Source organism: Bradysia coprophila, assembly GCF_014529535.1.
Source record: "Bradysia coprophila strain Holo2 chromosome X unlocalized genomic scaffold, BU_Bcop_v1 contig_38, whole genome shotgun sequence".
Classification (NCBI taxonomy): domain Eukaryota; kingdom Metazoa; phylum Arthropoda; class Insecta; order Diptera; family Sciaridae; genus Bradysia; species Bradysia coprophila.
In genome coordinates, this window is record NW_023503327.1 from 802,220 (window position 1) to 825,671 (window position 23,452).

General features: G+C 34.3%; 1 protein-coding gene across 8 annotated transcripts in view; it reads left to right on the forward strand.

Moving 5' to 3' along the window:
* Positions 1 to 23,452, forward strand: part of LOC119069639 (protein scalloped) — a 136,846-nt gene that overhangs the window by 106,157 nt on the left and 7,237 nt on the right. For 3 of the 8 annotated variants that reach the window (XM_037173752.1, XM_037173746.1, XM_037173751.1), the window contains exons 3-9: positions 15,506 to 15,636; positions 16,219 to 16,353; positions 22,363 to 22,403; positions 22,469 to 22,652; positions 22,742 to 22,804; positions 22,877 to 23,043; positions 23,126 to 23,360. In XM_037173752.1, the coding sequence (XP_037029647.1) occupies positions 15,506 to 15,636; positions 16,219 to 16,353; positions 22,363 to 22,403; positions 22,469 to 22,652; positions 22,742 to 22,804; positions 22,877 to 23,043; positions 23,126 to 23,360 (956 nt within the window). The remainder of the gene's footprint in view (positions 1 to 15,505; positions 15,637 to 16,218; positions 16,354 to 22,362; positions 22,404 to 22,468; positions 22,653 to 22,741; positions 22,805 to 22,876; positions 23,044 to 23,125; positions 23,361 to 23,452) is intronic. The other 5 variants (XM_037173754.1, XM_037173750.1, XM_037173753.1 and 2 more) reach the window with 3 other exon arrangements.

The window sequence follows — 23,452 nt, forward strand, 5'->3', positions numbered from 1 at the left end:
GGCAATTAGTAGTCAAATCTCATACACATCTCTAGTGAATCATACGAATATGACTCAAAACCATTCAGTGACCGATCATGCTGAGCCAGTAACATAAGTAACCGAAAGACACATAGGTTTAGGTATTGATTGTTTAGATTTCTCTTGATGTCTGTTGAGAATTTTACTGCTTCTCTTTGAATGCCGGTTGACCGTATTGATACTTCTACAAACATTGGTGACCGAGAAATAAACATTTATTTAGGGCAGTTGCCCGTTCAACGTTCCAGTTTATTCTGATCTAATTGTTCGTACAGCAGCTCTATTTAAACAACTTTCTGAGCCTACTCGATCGACTGTAATTTAATTGACTTCTTTGATGTTTCATTTCTGTGCAGTGGAAACACTCGTCAGTGGCAGTTATAATATTTCGAGCATTGTCTTTTTTGACACGGAGGCTAAACTAATGTACCCCAGATTTACATTCTTAGAATATTTGAAAATTTAAGGTACTTTACCTCCTCAATATAGGTTCCAGTTTGCTGTGAGCTTTCGACAAATCTGGTTTACATTTAAATTCAATTACAGGAGTAAAACAAATTTTCTTTCTTTCACTTAAAAATGTAAAACACATGCTAGATGACGACATTAATGTCTAAAGCATAGAACATCATCCGCCAATTTTTACCATATGTTACGAATCTGGCAAGTAACAAAATTTTTCTCAGTGTGAGCACAACCCGAAAGTCTAGTAAATATAATTCCATTCTGTTATCGAAAAACAATTTTCTTCTTTTTTTTCGGAAAAATTTATTTGTATACTCGTTTAGCACGCGTTACGTTGAATTATCCTCTCACATGTGTTAAACCGGAGGGCTCGTATTTCGAAAGTGATGGATTTATTTTGGGAATTTAATTGTTTATTTGAACTATAAACATTCTGGGATTCGGTTTTTTTTTGGGATGAGAGTGCAGAAGTAGACGATGAATATAAATTAAATGTGTTTATTGTGACATTTAAATGTTAATTTTCGGTGGAAATTTTGGAATTTCAAGATTGGGTTCTGTTATTTTCATTTTCAATGATAATTGGTTTCACATCAACATGGAATCAAAATTAGAAAACATAAAAAGCGGTTTCGGTTCACACATTCTAATTCCCGAGGCAATTCCCTGTAATTGTGATGGAAATCAGATTCGAGCTTTTTAATCTGGGTAGAAAGGTGATTGATTCGAATGTGTCGGGTCAGATAAGATGTTAATTAATTGAACAATACGCAAGACACTCAGCTATTATCACATTAACTTTATTTCAACGAAAAATGTTTTTTTTGCCAGTTGGGTGTTATCGTACTAGGTGCTATTAGCGTAAAATGCTTTATTATCGATATCGCTAGCGATTCCATTATTCGAATTGGTTTTTTTTACAGTATGTTTTAAGGGGAACGTTTCGATAATTTTGTAAATGCTTACCGAAATTGAGCTTGCCATACCAAGGAACGAACGAATCGGATACCGCTCCCTTTGATTGATTTTTAGCGTTAACTGTTTTCAAAATTGTTCCTTCTATAATTTGGAAGGCAGGGCAGAATATTAAATAATCAACAAATTTAGAACTGAAAGTAACTGTCGCCTTTTATACAAATGGGAATCTATATTCGACAGCAGTCCTTAGTCATTCAGCGAATATTTTACTTGAAATGTATCCGTGAGCCTGTCATAAAGAGATCAAAATTTGTCAGTAACCAGCTCCGATTAATTTACACCATTTAGTGGATATTCTGCAATACAACGGTTGCAACCAACAAAATGGAGTTAGGACAATTTTTCGGATTATAATATGTAATGGCCTCGAAGTACTAGATTTGAATGAATAGAGTCCTTAACTCAACCTTTTTTTTTGCTTTAGCGTTTAACACAAAACGTTTCTTTTATTTTCGTAACTAATTTAAACTGTAAAACAATCGAAATTGTTATCTCAAATGGAAACATTGTGTATATTATCAATTTTGTCATGTTTTATACGAACGGTTGTAATAAAAATTGAAAAACGTTTCACGTCACCTCATTCACAAAAAAAGACGACGACGACGACTGAAAAAACATTCCGTTCAAGTTCAATGTAAACACGTATTGCAGTACATTTACTACACAATCGCATGTATACTTAGATAAAAATAAAGTTATTCATCACATACTCAAACATTTCCTACGAAAAATCGTCGAGTCTATGCACAGTTCAAAGGAAAATCTACAATTTTTACGTGATAATATTTGAAATTCTTCTATCGGGTGAAGTTATGGCAATTTTCGTCAAGTGAAGAATTTTTGTCATTGGAAACGAAATTTAGTTTCAATACGTTTTGCTGTTGTTGTTTTCATCGGGTTGGTGCATGTAATTGAATTGGTCTAACGAAATTTTCAGCTGAAACTGAATTATATTACGTTCATGCTGGGGTTATTATTCGCAATGTTTTTTCCTAGATTTTTAATAATTTTAAGAGTTCAGAATTTTTTAAAGAATTTTTAGGAAATTTAAAGAATCAAATTCTTTCCAAAATTCTTAAAAATTTTTTTTTTTTATTTATTCATGGAAACTTGTGTTATTATAAAATGAAATCATCCGACAATTTTTACCAAAGGTGCCCAGTATATACGCTGCATTTCCTCTTTGGATCGAAATCGAAAGTTTTTGCAACAAGAAATCCAAAGACCGTTTCTCGCCAGTTTTCTTTTTAATCATTCTGCCGGGACCCATAGGACCAAGCGTCTAGAAAGCCACAAGTGAAATGCTTTTTGACTTCCATGTAATGATTGTGTTTACGCCTTTCCGCTTCTTCGGCAGCAGTTTTTGATGATTGAGACAAGTATGACACAGCCAACGTATTTCGAACAGTAGAATCCCAAATAATTGCTTTCCCTCTGCTCCAAGGGATCAAGGACAAACCATCCAGCGTTTTACCGTCGAGGCATGATAAGCCAGGTGGTTCCAGAATGCTTGGAACTCTAGCTGATGTCATTGTTGTTGATATGATTTGTTCTGTTGATATGACGAATAAATATTCTAAAATAATAAGCTTTGAGTTCTTGTAGTTGCATGTAACAACACCACCTGATTGGTACCATGAGTGCAATAAATTTATTGTGTTTTTCTGGATCACTTCAAGACTCGATTCAGACAATCAGCATCCAGTAGATCTTTAATGATTTTTGTTTTGTTATTTTAAAATTTCGACATCCATTTTATGACCAAGACATTTTATTGTTGCTCAACTTCATATACAAAAAAACACTTTAACGGACCCATTAAAATGTGATATTTTCGTCGTATTGATGAACGAACAGTGAACCAATTCTCGACGTATTTTATCCTCCGCCAAAAAAGAAATTGTCTGCATAAATAATGAATCTTACTTAATTTTTCGGAAAGAAAATTTATTTCAACAACAACCGAAATTTATATTATGATTCACCGACTATTTCAGTAAATAAAATATTTTCACATTTCCAAGAAGCCATCAAATAGTTATAAAAACATGTTCCGTCTCATCATAATAACATCAACAACAATCATCAATGAACAAACAAGAAACAATTTTTAGTGAAGCAGAGAAGACGGGCAGAAAAAAATTCAATAAAAGATCCATCCACCACAAATTTTTATCAGCATTTTATGCGTGAGTGGTTTTTGCTTCAATTTTTTTTTTTTTGATTAATAATAGTAAATGAGCGTGCATAAATGTGCGGATATGTAGAACTAAAAATTATATAATAAAAACAGGTTTATCGAGCTGCGGAATTATTTCGCTTGAGTAATAACTTACTGACATGTTGATTCAAGTTCTTTATGATTTGCAGACGTAAGTTTAATGTATAAATTACATTTTCACCCATCACAAGATGAAGACATTAATATAGTCATCATATCCAACCATCAAGCTCTGAATTCGTCAGGCTTCTCCATTTATGGGTTGAATGTTTGTTGAAAAAGGATTGGACATGACTCAAGAAAAAATATATTAAGAATCCATGCACAGATACACAAGAGATCGCGGGAGACACGGGAGATCGCAGAGTACTGGGTGCATTTGTTAGGCTTAAACTAAAATTCCGCGAAAACCGAACAAGTTTGAAAAAAAAAAACTTATGTACGACGTAGGGTCTACTTTTGGAAAATTGATTTGTGGACAATTTACAGCAAATTTTTGGAAAATTTAGGCAAATTTAGCAAAACAATTTTCCAAAAATAGGCTCTTACGGGAACGAACCTTTCAAACCCTTTAACCATTAGCGATATAACAAATTAGTCATTAGTGTTTGCTTAGAATTGAAACAAAATGTTTTACTTTGTCGTTTTAAGAGTGATATCGCGAAATCTTCGAACAACTTTGGGACAAGGGGTCACGGATATTATTGACTTATAGCTCATTCAATTCGTTGAACTGTTGCTAGTAAAACGTAGTACTACGTTTGGTGAACTTTATTTTGTTGTCGACGCTCGAGGTCATGAAGTAAGGGTCTGCCAAAAGGTGCCCAAAATCGTTTCCTCGCGATTAGTCGAGTATAACAATTTTGGGAAAAAACTAGAAAAATTTTGGGAAGAGACGTCTCTTCAAGGCCTGCAAGCCTAGCTAAAAAACCTTTTCCCAAAATGATTTTACTCGATTAATCGCGAGAAAACGATTTTGGGCCCCTTTTGGCAGACCCTTACTTCATGACCTCGAGCGTCGACAACAAAATAAAGTTCACCAAACGTAGTACTACGTTTTACTAGCAACAGTTCAACGAATTGAATGAGCTATAAGTCAATAATATCCGTGACCCCTTGTCCCAAAATGTCTGATTTTGTTCGATGTTTTGGCGATATCACTCTTAACGTCAACTTTTCTATATAATTCCACATTAACAAGAGGTCATTGCTCACTTTTGTGGCAGTTTAGCCGTTTCTAGAAGACTAGATAAGTTGCAGTCATTGAACTGAATGCCATCCATCAATGTGAATGTGGTGAATTGAGTTGAATCTATGACAAAAATATTATGAATTTAATTCATGGAATTTTTCTCAATTTCTCGATCCAAATGAATCGAGAAATCGAGAAATTGAGAAAAATTCCATGAATTCAATTTACCATTCACGATCAAGAAGAACCACCAATATTTGGTCCTCTCAATTATGAATTTACTTTTGTTGAAGACGCTAACGTTTTTCATAGAATAATTGAAGGTAAACCCACAATACAATCAAAACTTCGACCAAAAAAAAATCTAGAAAAAAACCATGAAAATTTGGACAACCATTCAAAGTGAATGCGTAAAATGGTAATGGTAGGGATGGAGGGAATTTCTTTTGTGATTCCAAGAATATATTTTTTCTTGAATAAGTTCACTGCGCCCACAGATTCGAAAAAAAAAACTGAGAGAAAAAAGTGGCTCCCCATCTCTACGTACATATTGTATCGTTACTCGTTCATCTTTCTCAGGCGACACGAAATATCAGCCATTCCTGACCGGTATTAAATTGACATAATATGACCACAATCACTTTAATGATTGATTGTCGGTAATATTAGTAATTTGTACATGAATCGTAAATAAAAACAAAATAAATAAAAGGAATGAAAAAAAATCAACCAACAAAACTTTGTCTGTATAACGAATAAAAAGAATATCCGAAGAATTTCCATAAAAATCAATAATTCGCACAACGACATCATTTTACTTTCGATTAATAACTGAACGGTCGCAGACATATAACCATTCATAAATTATTATCCAATCGATTGAGGTAAAAACTTATTTTTATTTATAAAATTACGTTAATAAAAATTGGAAAAGTTTTTTAATTTCTGTTCATCGTGACTTCGTGTTTAGTGTTTTATGATTAAAATGCAAGCAATAGTGAATGGGATAGGGTTTTTTTTTCGTTTACTCGCTGAATAACTACAACCAAGTAAAATCATATTATCCATGAGACAACGAGATGATAGAAACCGTTGTTTTTCTGGCTGAAAAAAAATTACAAAATTTTCTCCAATGGAAACGACATTTCTTTTATATATCATCGGCCATAAATTATGACAAAAGACTTTTTTCCAGTTTCCTAATAACAGAAAAAAAGTTGGAATAAAATGAAAACAATTAGGCTAACCCAACCACATAATTAAACTCTGTTGAGGTGTTTATGTTTTCTTTTATGTTATAAAGCGGAGAGTTTTCCTTTTTTTTAGTGAAAGAGAAAATAACGATGAACCGAAAGAAAGGAAAGGAACCGAGAAATACAACAACAACAACAAAATCACATCAAATAGAATATTTTTGGTATACTCTTGTAATGGCTAAGTATAATATAACAGCGCTATCCAGAGCTGTATTGTATTATAACTGAGTTTACATAACCTTTAATATTATATTAGATAGATTGAAGAAGGTTTTCTCTTCTGTGGTATAGAAACAAGCTGCGTGCATAACAACCTCCAACCACTATGAGGTCTTTTTCTTTCAACAAATGTCTGCTTTATGTATGTAAATAATATGCCCCATAATATAATTTTCGTACAAATCTTATACTTATATACTGGTGGATATAATATCACTAAGCCAAAATTATCCCATGTCATATCTGTGCATACATTTATTTATATAGGTAGACAAAAAGGATGTGCATGGAGTCCCTAAAATTCTACAGATATACCATACCGCCATCCTTCACGTTAGGATCTACTATACACTTTTGAACAATATAAATCTATGTGTATACACGTATATATATCTATGATGCCGATGCCGAGCGTTTTCTACAGTCAAGTAAACGTCATATATATACAAAATAACCCGAGAGTATTATATGCCATCAACATCATATGAACGAAGGAAACACAATAGAAAAGGGTGGATTTTCCGAGGAGTTGGAGGCACTAAACTATGCCAAGAATGTGCAATTAGTGAGCGTACGAAGCGTGTTTTAAGGCTACACAGTCGTATGGAACATTTATTTATATGTATGTTAGGATATACGAAGAGGGTTGTTATATCGTTTCAGAAGTCGCTCTCCCTCTCTCTATCTCTCTCGTCTTTGTGTATAAAGCAAGCATGGCTCTGTACTATATATATATACGTACACGTTCAGTATTTCAATGTTCATCGCATTTTGTGTTGAATGTATGAATGCCAGTTTTATATTGAAAAGTATATAAATACAAAGGAAGATTGTGTGGAAAACGCTTTTCCGAAGAATAACTTACAAATACATGAGAAATGGAGGAAAATAAAAATGCTGGGGAATGAGAAGAGACACGAAACGATTATTATTTACAACAAATAAAGTATGAGAATACTCTACCCAGAGGTTGTATAAAGCTTCCCGTGTTTAAAAACGATGAACATGAATGGGCTATGACTAGGTTTTTCAATAATATGGAACTTTTCGCTTGTAGAGTGAAATCATTTTTCCAACCGTTTTCTCTTCACGGAAATTTATGGTGTTCTCATATAAACACACGCGACTAATAATAAAGAGGATGTTGTCAACGACTTTTAACACTCGATGAAAAAGAAAAGCACACACAAAAAGCGAAACACTTCATTTTCTTGTTTCGTTAAAGAGTTTTATGTGTGTTTTTGGTGTGGCTCGACGATATATAAATAAAGAATTTCGGTCTGACAGGAGTTATTGGAGTTGGAATAATTTTTTTTTTTATTATTTTGCGCAAAAGGGGTTTAATAATGCAGGATGCGTTTATATACCGTTCTTTTGTTATGCCGGAATGCTTTGTATTTCCATTTCTTTAGTTTCTTTTCGTTTCAAACTTTTCGCTGAACTTTTGGATTCGGAAAAAGGTATCCATAACCCCGTTAAGAATTCTAATTAAAATGTTTGAGATCATTTCCACAATTTGTACGAAAAAAAAAGAAACTTTTTTTCCGACTGTTCCATAGTTTAACATGAACGCTTATTTGATAGACCTGTTGAATCAACATTTTTAGAACTATTAGTTCATTACATGCAAATTATTTCGAATATGTAGGTGTAATGTGAGTGAATGAGGAAACTCTACGCCATCCGAACGCATTCGAATTATTTAGTTTTTATGATACTTTGTATTGTAACACGAACACACTGTTTTATTGCAAATGAATAAATTCGTGACTGAAACTCAATTTCAGGGCTCATGCATCGGGTTCCGAACATCGGATTTCTCTTAATCAAGGGTTTCGGAACAGATAAAAAATGTAAAAATTTCCAATAAATTCCATCACGTTTCTATGTTTTGGATAAGGAACTCTGGTTTGTCACATCGTTTTTTTTAAACACATTTAGCCACGACAGGAAAAGTTGAATGGTGTCGGACCTTATCATTCGTAGTATAGGCTTTGTCAGTCATCAATAGTGTTTGTTTAATATCTTTCTATAGTGTGAGGTATATTGGATCCAAACAAAGTTAGCATTGCCTGCGGCCTCGTGTCATAATTACGCATCTAGAGCGTAATAAAGTACTTCGCACTCGATGTCATAAAAAACTATTTTTGAATTCGAAATGTTGGAGTTATTACCGATGGTTCAAACAGAAAATGGAGACAGTTTCTAACAGACGTACAGTAGAACTTCGGTTATCGGACACAAGAATTCGTCTGTTCTCCATAGTCTTCTACTCCAAACTCTACTGTAATTAATAAATTTACATTATTTTAAACTGGATGTGTAATTTCAATTTTACCCATTAATCGTGTGGCATTAAGGTTAAATCTGTTACACTTCACTGAAATGAATAAATTATTTTCAAATGTTTCATACAATAGTATATTACTTCCGAGGTTCCAAGTTGTGTATTTGATAAGTGGGGTGTTACAGCCCGACCCGAAGGAACCTCGAAGGAACAACTTGGAACCTCGTAAGTACAATGCTTTACGTGATTAGGCAATGTAAACGAAAATTAAACATGCCGTAACACGTAAAATCTTTTATCTCCTGCAAGCTGATATTTCATACATTACGCGTTTCTGCATATAAACACAAACACATACATAACCACAGCCTATACGATTGGATAATTCACACATAACCCACCTAGGGTAAATTTACTTTCCATATACATATTTGAAAAAAAAAAAAATCGCCGAACGGCGGAAGCGAACACGGGACCAGCAGCATATCAACCAAACATGCTGACCACTACGCCATCAAATCACATAACGCGATGCAATTGGTGTCGGTAGTGGTTCGTTAGTCACTTCTACATCGATCAAATAATCAGAGTAGTCGGAATGATGTGATTTGAACGAAATGTTGAGGTGGATAGTATATGTGTGTGAGTAAGTAAATAAAGGATTCTCTGTATGATGTTTTTTTTTGTTGTGAATGCGTTTTAAAACAACATGCTTAATTAATTAATTTTAAATCCAAATTTTTGTGGTTATTTCGCTAATGTATGAAATATCAGCTTGCAGGAGATAAAACATTGTTCTACCTTGGTGTATATTTCTCGAATCACTTCTTATGTACAATTGTATATACACTCGCTGGCGCTCGTTATATACAATTGTACATACGAAGTTATTCTCGAAATATACACCAAGGTAGAAAATGTACTATTACTTCATTTATTTTAACATTTGCTCTCTGTCGATAGACCATTGAAAAACCGTTATTAAAAAGTTTTACGCATTATTTGCATCATCTTTCTTAATACCACTGGTACAGTTCTTTATTTTCATTAAAATTAAAACTTATTTCATGGACATTTTGGATAGTAACTTAATTACCATATCGTTGTTGGTTTGACAAATATTTCCGAACACATATATTCTTTGTAAAATACAATTAAGTAAGAGAAATAGGCCCTTAATTAATTATCTAAAAAAAAGTCGTTCAAGCAAGGAAAATTGAATTCGGTTTTTGACTTTATTTATATCCATACCAAACGTTAGGGTGTAATAGACATAAACTTAGAATAGACATACATATATTACACACGAAAAGAGAAGAAAAAAAAACGTTTTTTTTTGTATATAATTCCTTTTCTGCTCATTCATCTTTGGCATAAAACATATTTTCTTATAGTAGCGACCGAGCTAAACGATGAAAAAACCAAGTTACAAGTAGAAAGGGATTCTTTCCAAGAATTTGATTTATGACCTTCCTGTCTAAATATGCACATACAACCACTTAGGGGTAAATAAATTGACCTGTTCATCCCATAAAATATGTTAAGAATTTGTATAATAAATTATCTTTTAGGAAATGGAAATAAAACGAGAAGAAAAGTAAAATTATAATTTCTTTTTGCCGTTTCGTTTCGAACGGAATTGAGGATGTAGAGTAACGATCTAATTTAGATAAATGTAGATATATATGTGCAGTATCCCATGCGTGTTTTATGGTGAATCAGTGGTTACTTTTTCGTATGTCCCAGGGGAAAAATGATTTCGATTCGAATTTTCTTTAGCTTTTCTGATCGAAACCGAAAAGTTTTTGATTATAAAAAGCCTAAGTAAAATCAACTTTGACTTTCTGATTTTTACAGCCAAACCCCAGTTCGACGTCTTCGAAACATTTGTCCCCGACTGTAAAAACGTTTACCTCGAATAAAACTATTTTCGTCTAACACAAAAGTAAATCTGACATTTGAAAATTCACTGAAATACAAAAAAAAACATCAAAAGCAATCAGAGATTGCGAAGTCAAATAGTTAAGTCCTTCAATGCCACCCGAAACTTTCTGATAGTGCTATGAATTGTAAACGATATTGTTTGGTCTGTTGCACCGAAATTTGTTGAGCCAGTTATGTTATGCGAATGGTGGAAATGCCTGACATCACCGGTCTGATGTTATATACTTGTTCGATACTTGGCACCACCGGTGAACCTGATGTCATTAATTAATTACGCTTGCCGTTTCGAAAAGGTTTTAATCGTTTCCCCCGTTTAAATCGTTTCCATTGCGTTAATGTGTTTCACGCAATCATTCAATTGTTTTTGGCTGCTATTGTTGTGGTTAGTCTGATTTAAATTCAAGAATTTGACCGACGCTTTTTGATTTGAGTAAAACTCTCATTTTTTTTGAGGAATTCCTGCTGTGATTACAATGTAACTGGTAAATATGTCTAATTGTTTGGAACTTTGTATTTTGCTCGGTGTGGTTGCATTCGTCGCCTTCGGCTCGAATTGCTCATTACACACAGTAAAATACAAAGTTCCAAACAATTAAGTAAGTTATTTTACGTGTTACGGCATGTTTCATTTTCATTTACATTGCCTAATCACGTAAAGCCTTGTACTTACGAGGTTCCAAGTTGTGTATTTGACAAGTGGGGAATACAGCCCTCCCCTTCGGGTCGGGCTGTAACACCCCACTTATCAAATACACAACTTGGAACCTCGGAAGTAATATACTATTACTAACTAAACCGTTATTTTACTCACTAAACCGAGCATGGACATAATGTTTTCTTCCCGGTAACCCGACACATGAAAACTGATTTCATGGCCATATATTTCCCGCTGATTAGCTACATTTCCCGGTACCCAGGTTACTTGGATACCGCATTATTTCTGAATCCGGGAAGTGAGTTTTAATGAAGTAATGACTGTTTTTCCGGGGGAAGTGAGTAGATTATGTCCTTGTCTGAAACCACACAAGGCAATGCAAAGCTTCAAACAATTACGTAATATTAGTGAAGTAATGACTTATTTCCCGGGGATTTGAACAATTGGCTGCACTTAGTGCCAAAATGACATCGCGATGTTTAAACCAAAATTGTTGAATTAATTTTTCGAATGATAAATTAAAAACAAAAAAACAGAATCCCCATTTAAGTTTAATGGATGATCGAGTAATATATTCGGGCTACATTACCCAGAAATTGTAATTTAGTTGGCTTCGTGTAATAATAGCAACCATAAACCATTGTCGATTTTTTTTTTAAAGAAGCACACTGTCCCAAAATATATCGCTCCTCTCTACGTATTATATTCTTATGACGAAAACATAAACGTTGATCACCGAAATTTCTTTCATAAAACTCCTCTTGACATAAAAGAATAGCATGAATATAATAGCAACACCCACAAAACTCCCCTTGATTTTCGTCTTCCATGAGGAATATAAATTTCGGTAATTAAATTTATGGTGGAAGGTATGACAACTTGTAATAATTATAATGATCGTTAATTAATTTTTCGATGGAAATGGAAAATGAGAAAAAGGTATTGTAGTTGTGCTGGTGTAATACGTGTTGTTATACGCTTGATATGAACGTAATGACATTATGTGCGAAAGTAAAGTGATGGAAATTTTTCTTTGTCATACATTTCGTTAGGTCTTTGAATATTTTTGTTGTTGTTGTTGTCTAAACGTTGTGACACCTTCAATGGTCTCATTAGTTTGTGAGCTAATTTGCATGCTTCCTTTTCGTACCAGTATTCATACACACCTAACTGTATTCTGGCTATGAATCTTCTTTGAATATATTGTTTCAACATTTCCACATATTTTTGATTGAAACAAAGGATACGCAACCGGAAAACCATCCATTTTCCCAACAATCGTACGAGTCTCCATAAGTCGACATAACGGCCACTTTGCAATTAGATACCTTTTTGTATGGATTTCACGGAATCACATTTTTTGTGGGTTGGTTTCGTGGACGTTTATATATTTCTTATAAGAATTTTTAGGATGGGGGTGGTGAACGAGGTTGTGGCTTTTCCTTTTTATACATTGCTGTCTGAAATGATTCATTGAAAAAAAATGCTTTCATATCTCGGGTAGGAAAAATGCGGCCATTTATATCAATTTCGAGTGAAAATTAAAAACTTCTATCGAAATACACCGAATAAAATTGCGTTTCTCAAGCTGAGTAATTGGGGGCCATTTGTAAGCAGAAAATGGTCTGTCAGATTACACAGGCTCAAGTGACTCATTGTTCTTTTATTTTTGTGTAATTGTTCTTTTGAGCGCACACATAGGCTGTACCAGATTCGGATTTTGCGAACAAAAATTTGGAATTGAAACGTTGGTTCTTTGTGGCTAAGTTTCTGTTGGCTCTTTGTAGGTTTCGCAATTTCTTTTTTTAAATCTCACGAAATTTAATTACGTAAATGCGTCGTCTACAATCCAAAAATATGAGATTGTCGTTGCAATATTTCCACCTCGACAAACGTTTTCAATTTACAATGATAGCTCCATGGCTGAGAGAACATTTATAAGTCTTTATAAGGAACGAATTCATCAATACAATGCAATTGTTAACCGAAGATTTTAATACTTTATCTGTCCACATTTCCATTGATTGCACTATATTTACATCAATTAATTGGTTATCCTTGCGGAAACTCTAAATTTCTGATGAACAGTTTCTGTTCATCAATACAAAGCGTTATATTTGGGAAACCTAACCGTCATCAAAATCATCAAACACCGGACATAAGTGGATTATTTATAACTCAAATAATGGAATTGAGATTTTCGTATTCAAGTTTAATTAACCGAAACATGTGGAGCTTTTGAGTTTTGAGCAAGAAAGAAACCATTGATCACAAAAACATGCATCAACAACACAATCAAAACAGATTGTAAGCACATAGAATTATGCTTAACAAAGATGCTACAAGTTCATGTTACTTCGGGACTGTTGATATGTTTCTCATGCCAAACTTGTAATTTCAAAAACATTCATCGACCACATCCCTCGTCCACATTTCCTTATTGTTTTACTTCTCACACCGCACGACCGATAACTTACAACTTTTCTCCTTTAAACCATAGCCGGTCAAGAACATAAAAATTTGTTAGCCGGTTGAAAATAGTCTCTCAGCCAGTTGCTACTATTTTTTGTACAATGAGAGGAAAGATGAACTAAAAGTCTTGTTAAAATTTCAGGTGGGAATATTACATGTCTGATTAATAGGACCTTTTTTAAGAATTTTAATTGGCTAAGTTTGGTAGAATTTTCCGAGTTTCCTAACATTTTTCCGAAAAAATTACTAAAAATAATCGAAAATTTCCTGAAAGTTTTCCAAATTTGGAAAGTTATGGTAATTTCTAGGAAATTGTAGCAAATTTTGCCAATAAAAAATACGAATATGCTATTGGCACCGGGTGCCAATAGTCTCTTTATTTTTCTTGTAAAAAAAAGTCTCTTTACCTTGGCTAATGGCACCGGGTGCCAATAGTCTATGTATTAATACTGTGGCTAATGGCACCAGGTGCCTTTATTATACTAATGCTAATCGCACCCGGTGCCATTAGCCACAGTATTATAAAGAGACTATTGGCACCTGGTGCCATTAGCCACAGAATAATAAAGAGACTATTGACACCCGGAAAAATTAAAATTTGAATAAAAAATCTGGATATTTTGAAAATTAAACTTGTTTTATGCACAATACTGCCGTAATTTGTATAAGAAACAAAGTGTTTCTTATGCAAATTACGGCAGAATACTAGGGAATCGATCTTTTTACGAAATGTAACGTAATGGTAGTTTGTTTGATCTTAGGGAATTCGTCCTTTTACGAAATTTAACGCAATTTAAAACTAATGAAAGCGATTTCCAATTTGTACAGTATACTGTATCTAAAGGCAAACATTGTTGTAATGTCAGCGTTTATTGAATATAAAGGTAGCTTGGTCGATGTTAGGGAATTTGTCCTTTTACGAAATTTAACGTAATGGCGGATTGTTTGATCCTAAGGAATTAATCTTTTTACGAAATGTAACGTAAAGATAGTTTGTTCGATCTTAGGGAATTCGTTCTTTTACGAAATTTAACGTAAAGACGGATTGTTAAATCCTGAGGAATTCATCCTTTTACGAAATGTAACGTAAAGGTAGTTTCTTCGATCTTAGGGAATTCATCCTATTGAGATACGTAACGTAAAGGCGGATTGTTCGATACCTTTACGTTACATTTCGTAAAACGATGAATTCCTCAGGATCGAACAATCTGCAGTATAATAAAGAGACTATTGGCACCCGGTGCCATTAGCCACAGTATTATAAAGAGGCTATTGGCACCCGGTGCCAATAGTCTCTTCCTAAAAAATAGACCCTCCTAAAGAAAGGATTGAATGACATGCATCATAATTGGCACTGAATTATTTGTGCACAAGAAAATATAATAATTTTAAATTACAGTCGAAAAATATCAATTTAATACGCTTTGCTGTACTTCACCTGCATCATCACTGTTTCCACTTTTTGTGTGTGTAAAAAAAAACGTCATCAGAACGACACAGAAACGTTTACAAACGAAATGGGAATATTGTCCCACTGTCTGCTGCAACAATAAATTAAATTTTTATTCAATCAAAGCTTCTCAAACAGCACAATATTTGAAATAAATAAAGACGAAAAAGAATTACAACAAAACTATACAACGTCTCTACCACACATAGACTGAGAACGAAAAAGGGGAACAAAAAAAATCACGAAAATTTTTCTTTTTTAAAAACCATTTTCCATCGAATGTCGCATTTCATTTTGTTTATTTCTTTTTTTTGAAAAAAATTTCTTTTACTCTATTTCCAGGGCGAAATGAACTCATAGCACGATATATAAAATTACGAACGGGCAAAACAAGGACTAGAAAACAAGTTAGCTCTCACATACAAGTACTCGCTAGGAGAAAATTAAGAGAAATTCAAGCGAAACTTAAAGTTGTAAGTATTTTTCGATTTTTTTTTTATTTTATTTTATTTTCTTTGTTGTATACCTGGAAGTTTTATTTTATTTTTCTATACAGTCGTTACCCTTTATCAAGCACGAAAAGTTTATATTTTTTCCGTTTACTTTTTTTTTCTGTACTTCTTTCTTCTTCATTTCTCGTTCCTACTTTCTACTCGAGGCATTCCTAATTGAAAATTTATAGTTTTTTTTTCTCGAAAAAGTTTTAGCAAAAGAATTTTTATTTCACTTGTTTATTGCGAATTTTTGTGTGTACTTAAATACCAAGTCATGCAATAGTGCGTGAGGAAGAGATTTAAAAAGTTTCACTTTTTGAACTCAACTTAAAATACTTGTCGTAGTTTCTCATTGTTAAATTACGTATAAATTAAATGAAATGAATTCATTAAACTGTGTGAACAACCTTTGTGGATAAGTATGGGTGGAAAAGGAAATTGCTTTCCCGACATTTTCTTCGTCAATTCAAAATATATTTTTTGTTGTTGTATTTAAATGTTCGCTATTTCTTTCCGCCCAAATGAATATTATAATTAACGACAATTCTGTGTATTCCAAAGGATCATAATTACAAAGATAAAACATACCATCCAATGTCGAGCATGTCAAATGCTCAATTTGTAGTGTCAGCTGTTGCGGCTTCGAAGAATATCGTTGCATTTACTCATCCACCGCCAACACTACCGTACCCGCCTGTAAGATACAAACAAAACAAAATCCTAAAATCAGCTTTTTGTTAGTTTTCGTGTGGAAATTTTCGCTCAATATGCCGTCTCCGATAGTTCGATTTTATTTTTGCTTGTAGAATTGAAGTGAATCCTTTTTTGACAGCTTGAGACACTATCTCTGCATCGAAGATTTTCGATTTCTCATTGATGAAAGGAATTCGTGAACATTGTTTCCGAGAACATTATAGTAACGGTTACACATCCGCTGTTGATTGCTCTTTAATTTTGTCTTTGTTGGAGTTTTGTGTAGAGACTAACCGTGTTAACCACATTCATTGAGCTAACATTCATGTACAAAAAGCCAATTCCGTTGGATTAATCATTCATTAGCTTGTTCGGTGTACATTCCAGCAATTCATCAAAAGTTTTAGCGAGCGATTTTTCTCGAATGTGAATTCGTCTTCCGGTTAAAACTAAAAAATTGACTCGAAAATAAAACGTTGAATGAAGCAATGACATTGCAATAAAATTCTATGACCAGACAACTAAACGTTGCATATTTTTTCTAACAATCTACAGACTGTGCGCGCGCGACCTGTGAACAGCACCAAATATATTGCAATCATCGTCTGCATGAAATGTGAATTTATACGAGGCTCTGCTATATACCCCCAAAATCACAGCAATGTTAAATTTGCTGTGTACATACAAATAAGTATCGTCAACTTGTTGAATCAAAAACGTTATTCAGACAACGTAGGAGTAATTTTTATAGTAAATAATAAAATGGAAATGGTGGTGCTTGAAGATATGGCGAAATAAACTAATGTTTAGGTAATTTGATTGAGCGAGACGTAAAAAATGTTCGTAAAATTGGAATCCATTTTATAGGGAATGTTGGCAAGGAATTTCTTTCAGTTTTTATTTCGTTGAAATTAAGAGTCGAAATTTAATGATAGTCGAAAAGTATCGCATAATTGTCTCACATGACTGAAAAATGAACAAAATGTCACCGAAAATAGATTTCCTGAGAAAATTAAATGAAAACAGTGACCAGTGGCGATCGTAGCCAATTGGGTTTAGCTGAATTTGATTTTATCATCATTCAACTAAAAAATCCCCGAATTTTTTTTCGTCAACAATCCAATAGGGTAACGAATTTGTTTTCGCATTATTCGTTCGCCAAGCGAGTCGCCACTGGTCAGCAGTGGGTTTTGATTTTTTATTTTTACAAGTTGGCAATCATGCATTGGTACATTATACCACCTGAAACCCAAAGTATATAGACACTGAAGGTACCGCAGAATATAATTTTCATAACGTTGGACACAAAAGGAAAATCGAGTAAAATTCACTTTGTCAGGTTGCATCTCAATTCACAGTTCAATACTCAACACAGAAAATTTTATACTGAAAAAACGCAATTCTGACAACATTATTACGCCAAACATCACAGTTGCAACATTGCAAATCTTTATATTCAAAGTCGGGATCCGTATTTCTTGCTATTCCATGATGGTCTCCGGTGCCTTCAGTGTTTATGTACTTTCCTAAAACCATTGCTTCCACCTACGTAATAAACACATACTAAGCGAGCTAACCTTAACGTACGAATATCGAATATTTTTGACTAAGAGCAAACACATTCGTAATCGTTATTGCGATTTTACGTTTTTCAAAAATCATTCTGATAAAACGGTATCCTTTAAAAATGAGGGATTCTTTTGAAAAACAGCCTACCGAAATCGGACGCATTTTCCAGTGGACTTTTTTATAAGTGCCTAGAAAGGACTTCGACTCTAGAACCCAAAACCACTTTCAAAAAAATTCTTCGAAGCTTTTGTGACTGGTGAAAGGTGATCAAAAACCGAAAACTTGCACTTTTCTTACCAAAATTTCTCCGGGTACACGAGCCGTACATGGTCGTGTGGGGTGTCGTTAGAAAGGTAATCACATGTACTATTGAGCCAAATAGAGACTCATTGGTTTTAAAATTACTCCACACTGAAATATGTGCAGTTGAAGTTTTCAACCGAAAACTTGCACTTTTCTTACCAATATTTCTCCAGTTACACGAGCCGTACATGGTGGTGTGGGGTATCATTTGAAAGGTAATTTTATGTGCTTTTGGGCCAAATAGGGTCTTATGGGGGTTTGAAAGCATCTACGATGAAATATGAGAAGTTGAAATGTTTAAGTGTACATATTTCATCGCATATGCATCCAAACCCCATAAGACCCTATTTGGCCCAAAATACGGCTCGTGTAACTGGAGAAATATTGGTAAGAAAAGTGCAAGTTTTCGGTTGAAAACTTCAACTGCACATATTTCAGTGTGGAGTAATTTTAAAACCAATGAGTCTCTATTTGGCTCAATAGTACATGTGATTACCTTTCTAACGACACCCCACACGACCATGTACGTACGGCTCGTGTACCCGGAGAAATTTTGGTAAGAAAAGGACAAGTTTTCGGTTTTTGATCACCTTTCACCAGTCACAAAAGCTTCGAAGAATTTTTTTGAAAGTGGTTTTGGGTTCTAGGGTCGAAGTCCTTTCTAGGCACATATAAAAAAGTCCACTGGAAAATGCGTCCGATTTCGGTAGGCTGTTTTTCAAAAGAATCCCTCACACGAAAGTCACTAATGTGGCTTGTTACCTAAGCATCCTTGTCTCTCAATGCCATGTTACGTTTCGTATACACTAATAGAATCTCTGTATCTGTAGACATACTCGAAAAACTCGCGAAAAAACTCTAAAATACTTAAAGTATAGTTTCCACTTAAAAAGAGCACTCCGTAAACGGAGTAAAAAATTGAAATAAATTCAATTTCCACTCCGTTTGCGTGACAGTTCTTTCGTTCTATTTTACAACTGTCATGTAGACGGAGGTTAAACGGAGTGCTCTTTTTAAATAGAAACTATACTTAAGCGTCTCAGTGAGGACTGAGCCCAAATATGCCATTGATTGAACTCGAACGCACAATTTATCTCTTTCAGAAAAAATTAACTTTCAAAATTGAGATTCTTACTGAATTTATAGTAGTGACGGACGAGCTTCTTACGCCTAATTTTTGCATGTTTCGGACCCATTTCTTCTTCTTTTTTTTAAATAGAATTTTCTCTTGAAGACATCGTAAATTTGGTTTACTTTAACTTTAATCGAGATTGTTTTTATATTTGCTCGTTCCTATTGAAGCAAGTGGAATTTCTTTGTGGATTTTAAAATGTCAAGGGATTAAATAAACTTTTATATCCGGTTTTGTCATCAAGTAAAGAAAATCTCTTTACTCTACGATAAAACAGCCATATGTGCAGGGATGATTTATTTACTTTTTACGCTAATGACCGTCCCCTAACGAGCTTCCACATCACTGAGGCACATCGGCTCCCATTGTAAGACTATTACGCCATTATGATTATGTTCATGCTCAAGAAATTAAAATTAAAATAAAAAAAAACGAATATTTCGCTAACATCATTAAAATGATTCATTAATATTGCAACGTGTGTTATTATCACTCGGTGTACATTCCGACGGTTATATGAATGGAATTGTTGTAGATCATAAAATTCAAAAGAAATATTTCAACGAAACCTAAATAATTCACCAAATATGAATAGTTTAGTCGAAGGATTTTACGAAATGTAACATTATCTGTAATACCATGTTAGATATGTATGCAGAAAATGTACTTTTTTTTCAGCTAAGCGAAATAAAGTACAGAAAAAAAACACGTTTTCCTTGTGTATGTATCTCCAATTGTATGAATCGGAATTCGTGATATATAAATGCCAGACTGGAAAAGAATTTTTTTATTTTTATTTTTATATTTTCTTGTAACGTGTATGGTAAATATGAACTATTTATTTATCAATTGACATGCTTCAATACTTGCTGCGAAGTTTTGTTGTTGTTGTTGTCATATTTCAATGCTTCCCCACCACCGATCATCATATGCGTACTGCATACAAAATAGGCTCGATTCGTATAATATAATGACGTACGTAAACTATCATCCTGAGGAAATATTTTTCAATTCACGAAAACAAGCTCAATGCATTCGGTTACTGAAGCTCTTTTCTTTATGTAACCCAATGTTCATTACAAGAAGAGTGGGGCTTGTTGTGTGAAATTTATTGATCCGAGTCGAAGCGAGGTGAATAATCACACTAGAAGTCATTTCCACCATTTCTTCCATTGTAATTTAACTTTAGGTTTGTAATAACAGGGCCAGTCACAGCACTGCTCCTAGCATGCACATAGAACATGTTTGGAGGTTGATGAAATTACAGCACTGCGTTTAATGTAGTTAATGTAGTTAAAACAAACAAGGAATACTAGGCGGTAGCTCTTACTACTAAAGCCTCCAAATTTTACACTCGTCAATTCAGTGCTCATGCTAGGAGCAGTGCTGTGGGTGAAACCTGAAACGTACCATCTTCACTCTAACGACTTCGAAATATAGTTGTCTCACGTGTGCTTATGGCAATTAAATGATTGGGTTAGTACACCTCAGGGCCGTATCTAGATGGGGCGCAGGGTGGCGGCGCACCTCCTAGCGAAGTCATTTTTTCATTTTTTTTTAATTTTTCCCATACAAAATAATTTTTTTGGACCTTGCGCCCCCCCTAGCGCACTCAGATTTTGAAGTCTGGCTACGGCCCTGGTACACCTAAAGAAGACAGCTGGCACCCAAAATTATCGGTTCGGTGGATGTTTTCGACATAAGCTGTTAGTACGTTCTAAGTTCGTGTGACCACTAGAAAATTTTGGGTAGCACAGTTTGTTAGATCATTTCAGATGTGTCTTAGCCGGTTTTCAAACCTAGCATTTACTTTCTCAACTAGGTCTATATTATAAACTCTATAAGGCTCTTACTAGGGATCTTTCATGGGAAGACAAATTCGCCAATTGTCCTGAATTTTAAGAATAAGAGATTCCTTAATATTCCAACAAAAAAACTTTTTGGGGCCACTATACGAATTAATCATCAAAACTCACGTTGTTGTGAGAAATATATTGGCGTAGGCCATAGCAAAATAAAATAGAGTAGGAAAAAACGACAGTGTACCATGTAATTTAACATTTTTACATTGTTTTAAGATGAAGTCTTCAGAAAACACAATTTTAGAGTTATCCAAGTTTAAGATGTCATTGTTCCCAGTCACTTAAGTGCCAAGTCTATGAAGTTTTGCGCCAAAATATCATGGACTAGAAACACCTGATTGACTGGAAACACCTGATTGACTGGAAACACCTGATTGACTGGAAACACCTGATTGACTGGAAACACCTGATTGACTGGAAACACCTGATTGACTGGAAACACCTGATTGACTGGAAACACCTGATTGACTGGAAACACATGATTGACTGGAAACACCTGATTGACTGGAAACACCTGATTGACTGGAAACACCTGATTGACTGGAAACACCTGATTGACTGGGAACATCGATGACTTTTAAAACTCTTAAAAAACTGTCAAATGTGTGTTGTTGTTTTTTTTAGAATGAACCAACGGTAGACTGAGAAATATGCTCTTTTGAGATTTATTCAATATTCTACTTTTATGCTATGTACCTTGCATCGACACGTTTTGGTTTGATTTATTCATTATTCGTCAGAATTCTCGTTTAAATTATAATATTTTATTGGCGAAATCGTAAAAGTTTTAAACTCGATTATTCAATTAAAATTAATTTGGGCAAAAATAATATATTATGTAGGCTAACTGAATGAGTGGGCGCTGTTTTTATTTTGTTTCAATTTTATAGGCTAGTTTCTTATACCCGGAAATGTAGATTTAATCTGATTCGATCCATTCATCTATTCACTTTATTTTCTTATCATTATTTTCTTTGGCTTTCAATCATTATGGCTGAATTCAGCCAGTGTACTAACTTCTCCTACACCTTCCAGCCTTACCATAATACTCACAGTATGAGACTTACTAATGATCGTGCTTTGTGGTCACATTCTCGTATTCTGTGTCTGAGACATTTAGCTAAATAATTTCTTTCTATTTCGCAGCAATTCTGGCAGCCTGGTCTTCAGCCGAGTACCTCACAAGAGTAAGTTATTTACCGATTCGATTCGAGGCGACCAATTTCATTAATTTTTAATTATTGTTCTGTTGATTGTACAGCATCAAACCATTCGCTCAACCACCATATCCTGCCGGCAAACCAGCTACAGCTGTATCGGGAGACATTGAAGCTGGTCATCCGCCCGCTCAAGCTCCATGGGAGGGACGAGCAATAGCCACTCACAAATTTCGGTTGCTGGAATTCTCAGCGTACATGGATATTCAAAGAGATGAAGTAAGACTTTAATCAGCGCATGGAGGTGGAGACGCGCTGTCTCTGTATCGTCAGAAACGTGTTTCTAATTTTTGTTTATTTTTCTTCAGTCGCAGTACCATCTGTTTGTGCACATAGGTGGGAAGCCAACGTACTCAGATCCCCTTCTAGAGGTAATAATATTGATGTCTATAAACACACACAGCAAGCACAACATTTGAATGAATAATTTTGTCCAATTTCAGTCTGTTAATATTAGCCAAATCAGTGATAAATTTCCAGAGAAATCCGGTGGCTTAAAAGATATGTTTGACAGAGGACCACAAAATGCATTCTATTTAGTCAAATGCTGGGCAGATCTAAACACAAATATACCCGATGAATCGGGTGCCTTTTATGGTGTTACCAGCCAGTGAGTTCGATTTTGTGACAAATTTTAATGTTGCTTGAAACTGATAATTAATTTAATCTCTCTCCCTCTCTCCGCCGCATAGGTATGAAAGCAATGACAATGTAGTTATAACGTGTTCAACGAAAGTGTGTTCCTTTGGTAAACAAGTGGTGGAAAAGGTTGAAACAGAGTATTCTAGACTGGAAAACTCACGTTTTGTTTATCGTATCAATCGATCGCCCATGTGTGAATATATGATAAATTTCATACAGAAACTAAAACATTTGCCAGAACGATACATGATGAACAGTGTGTTAGAAAATTTTACAATATTACAGGTAAGCAGTGGCTACCACCATGGCTGATATTTTTTTTTTAGTTAAACATTGTTAGAAAATAATCGCAGCGACTTGCTACCCACGATTCGAGA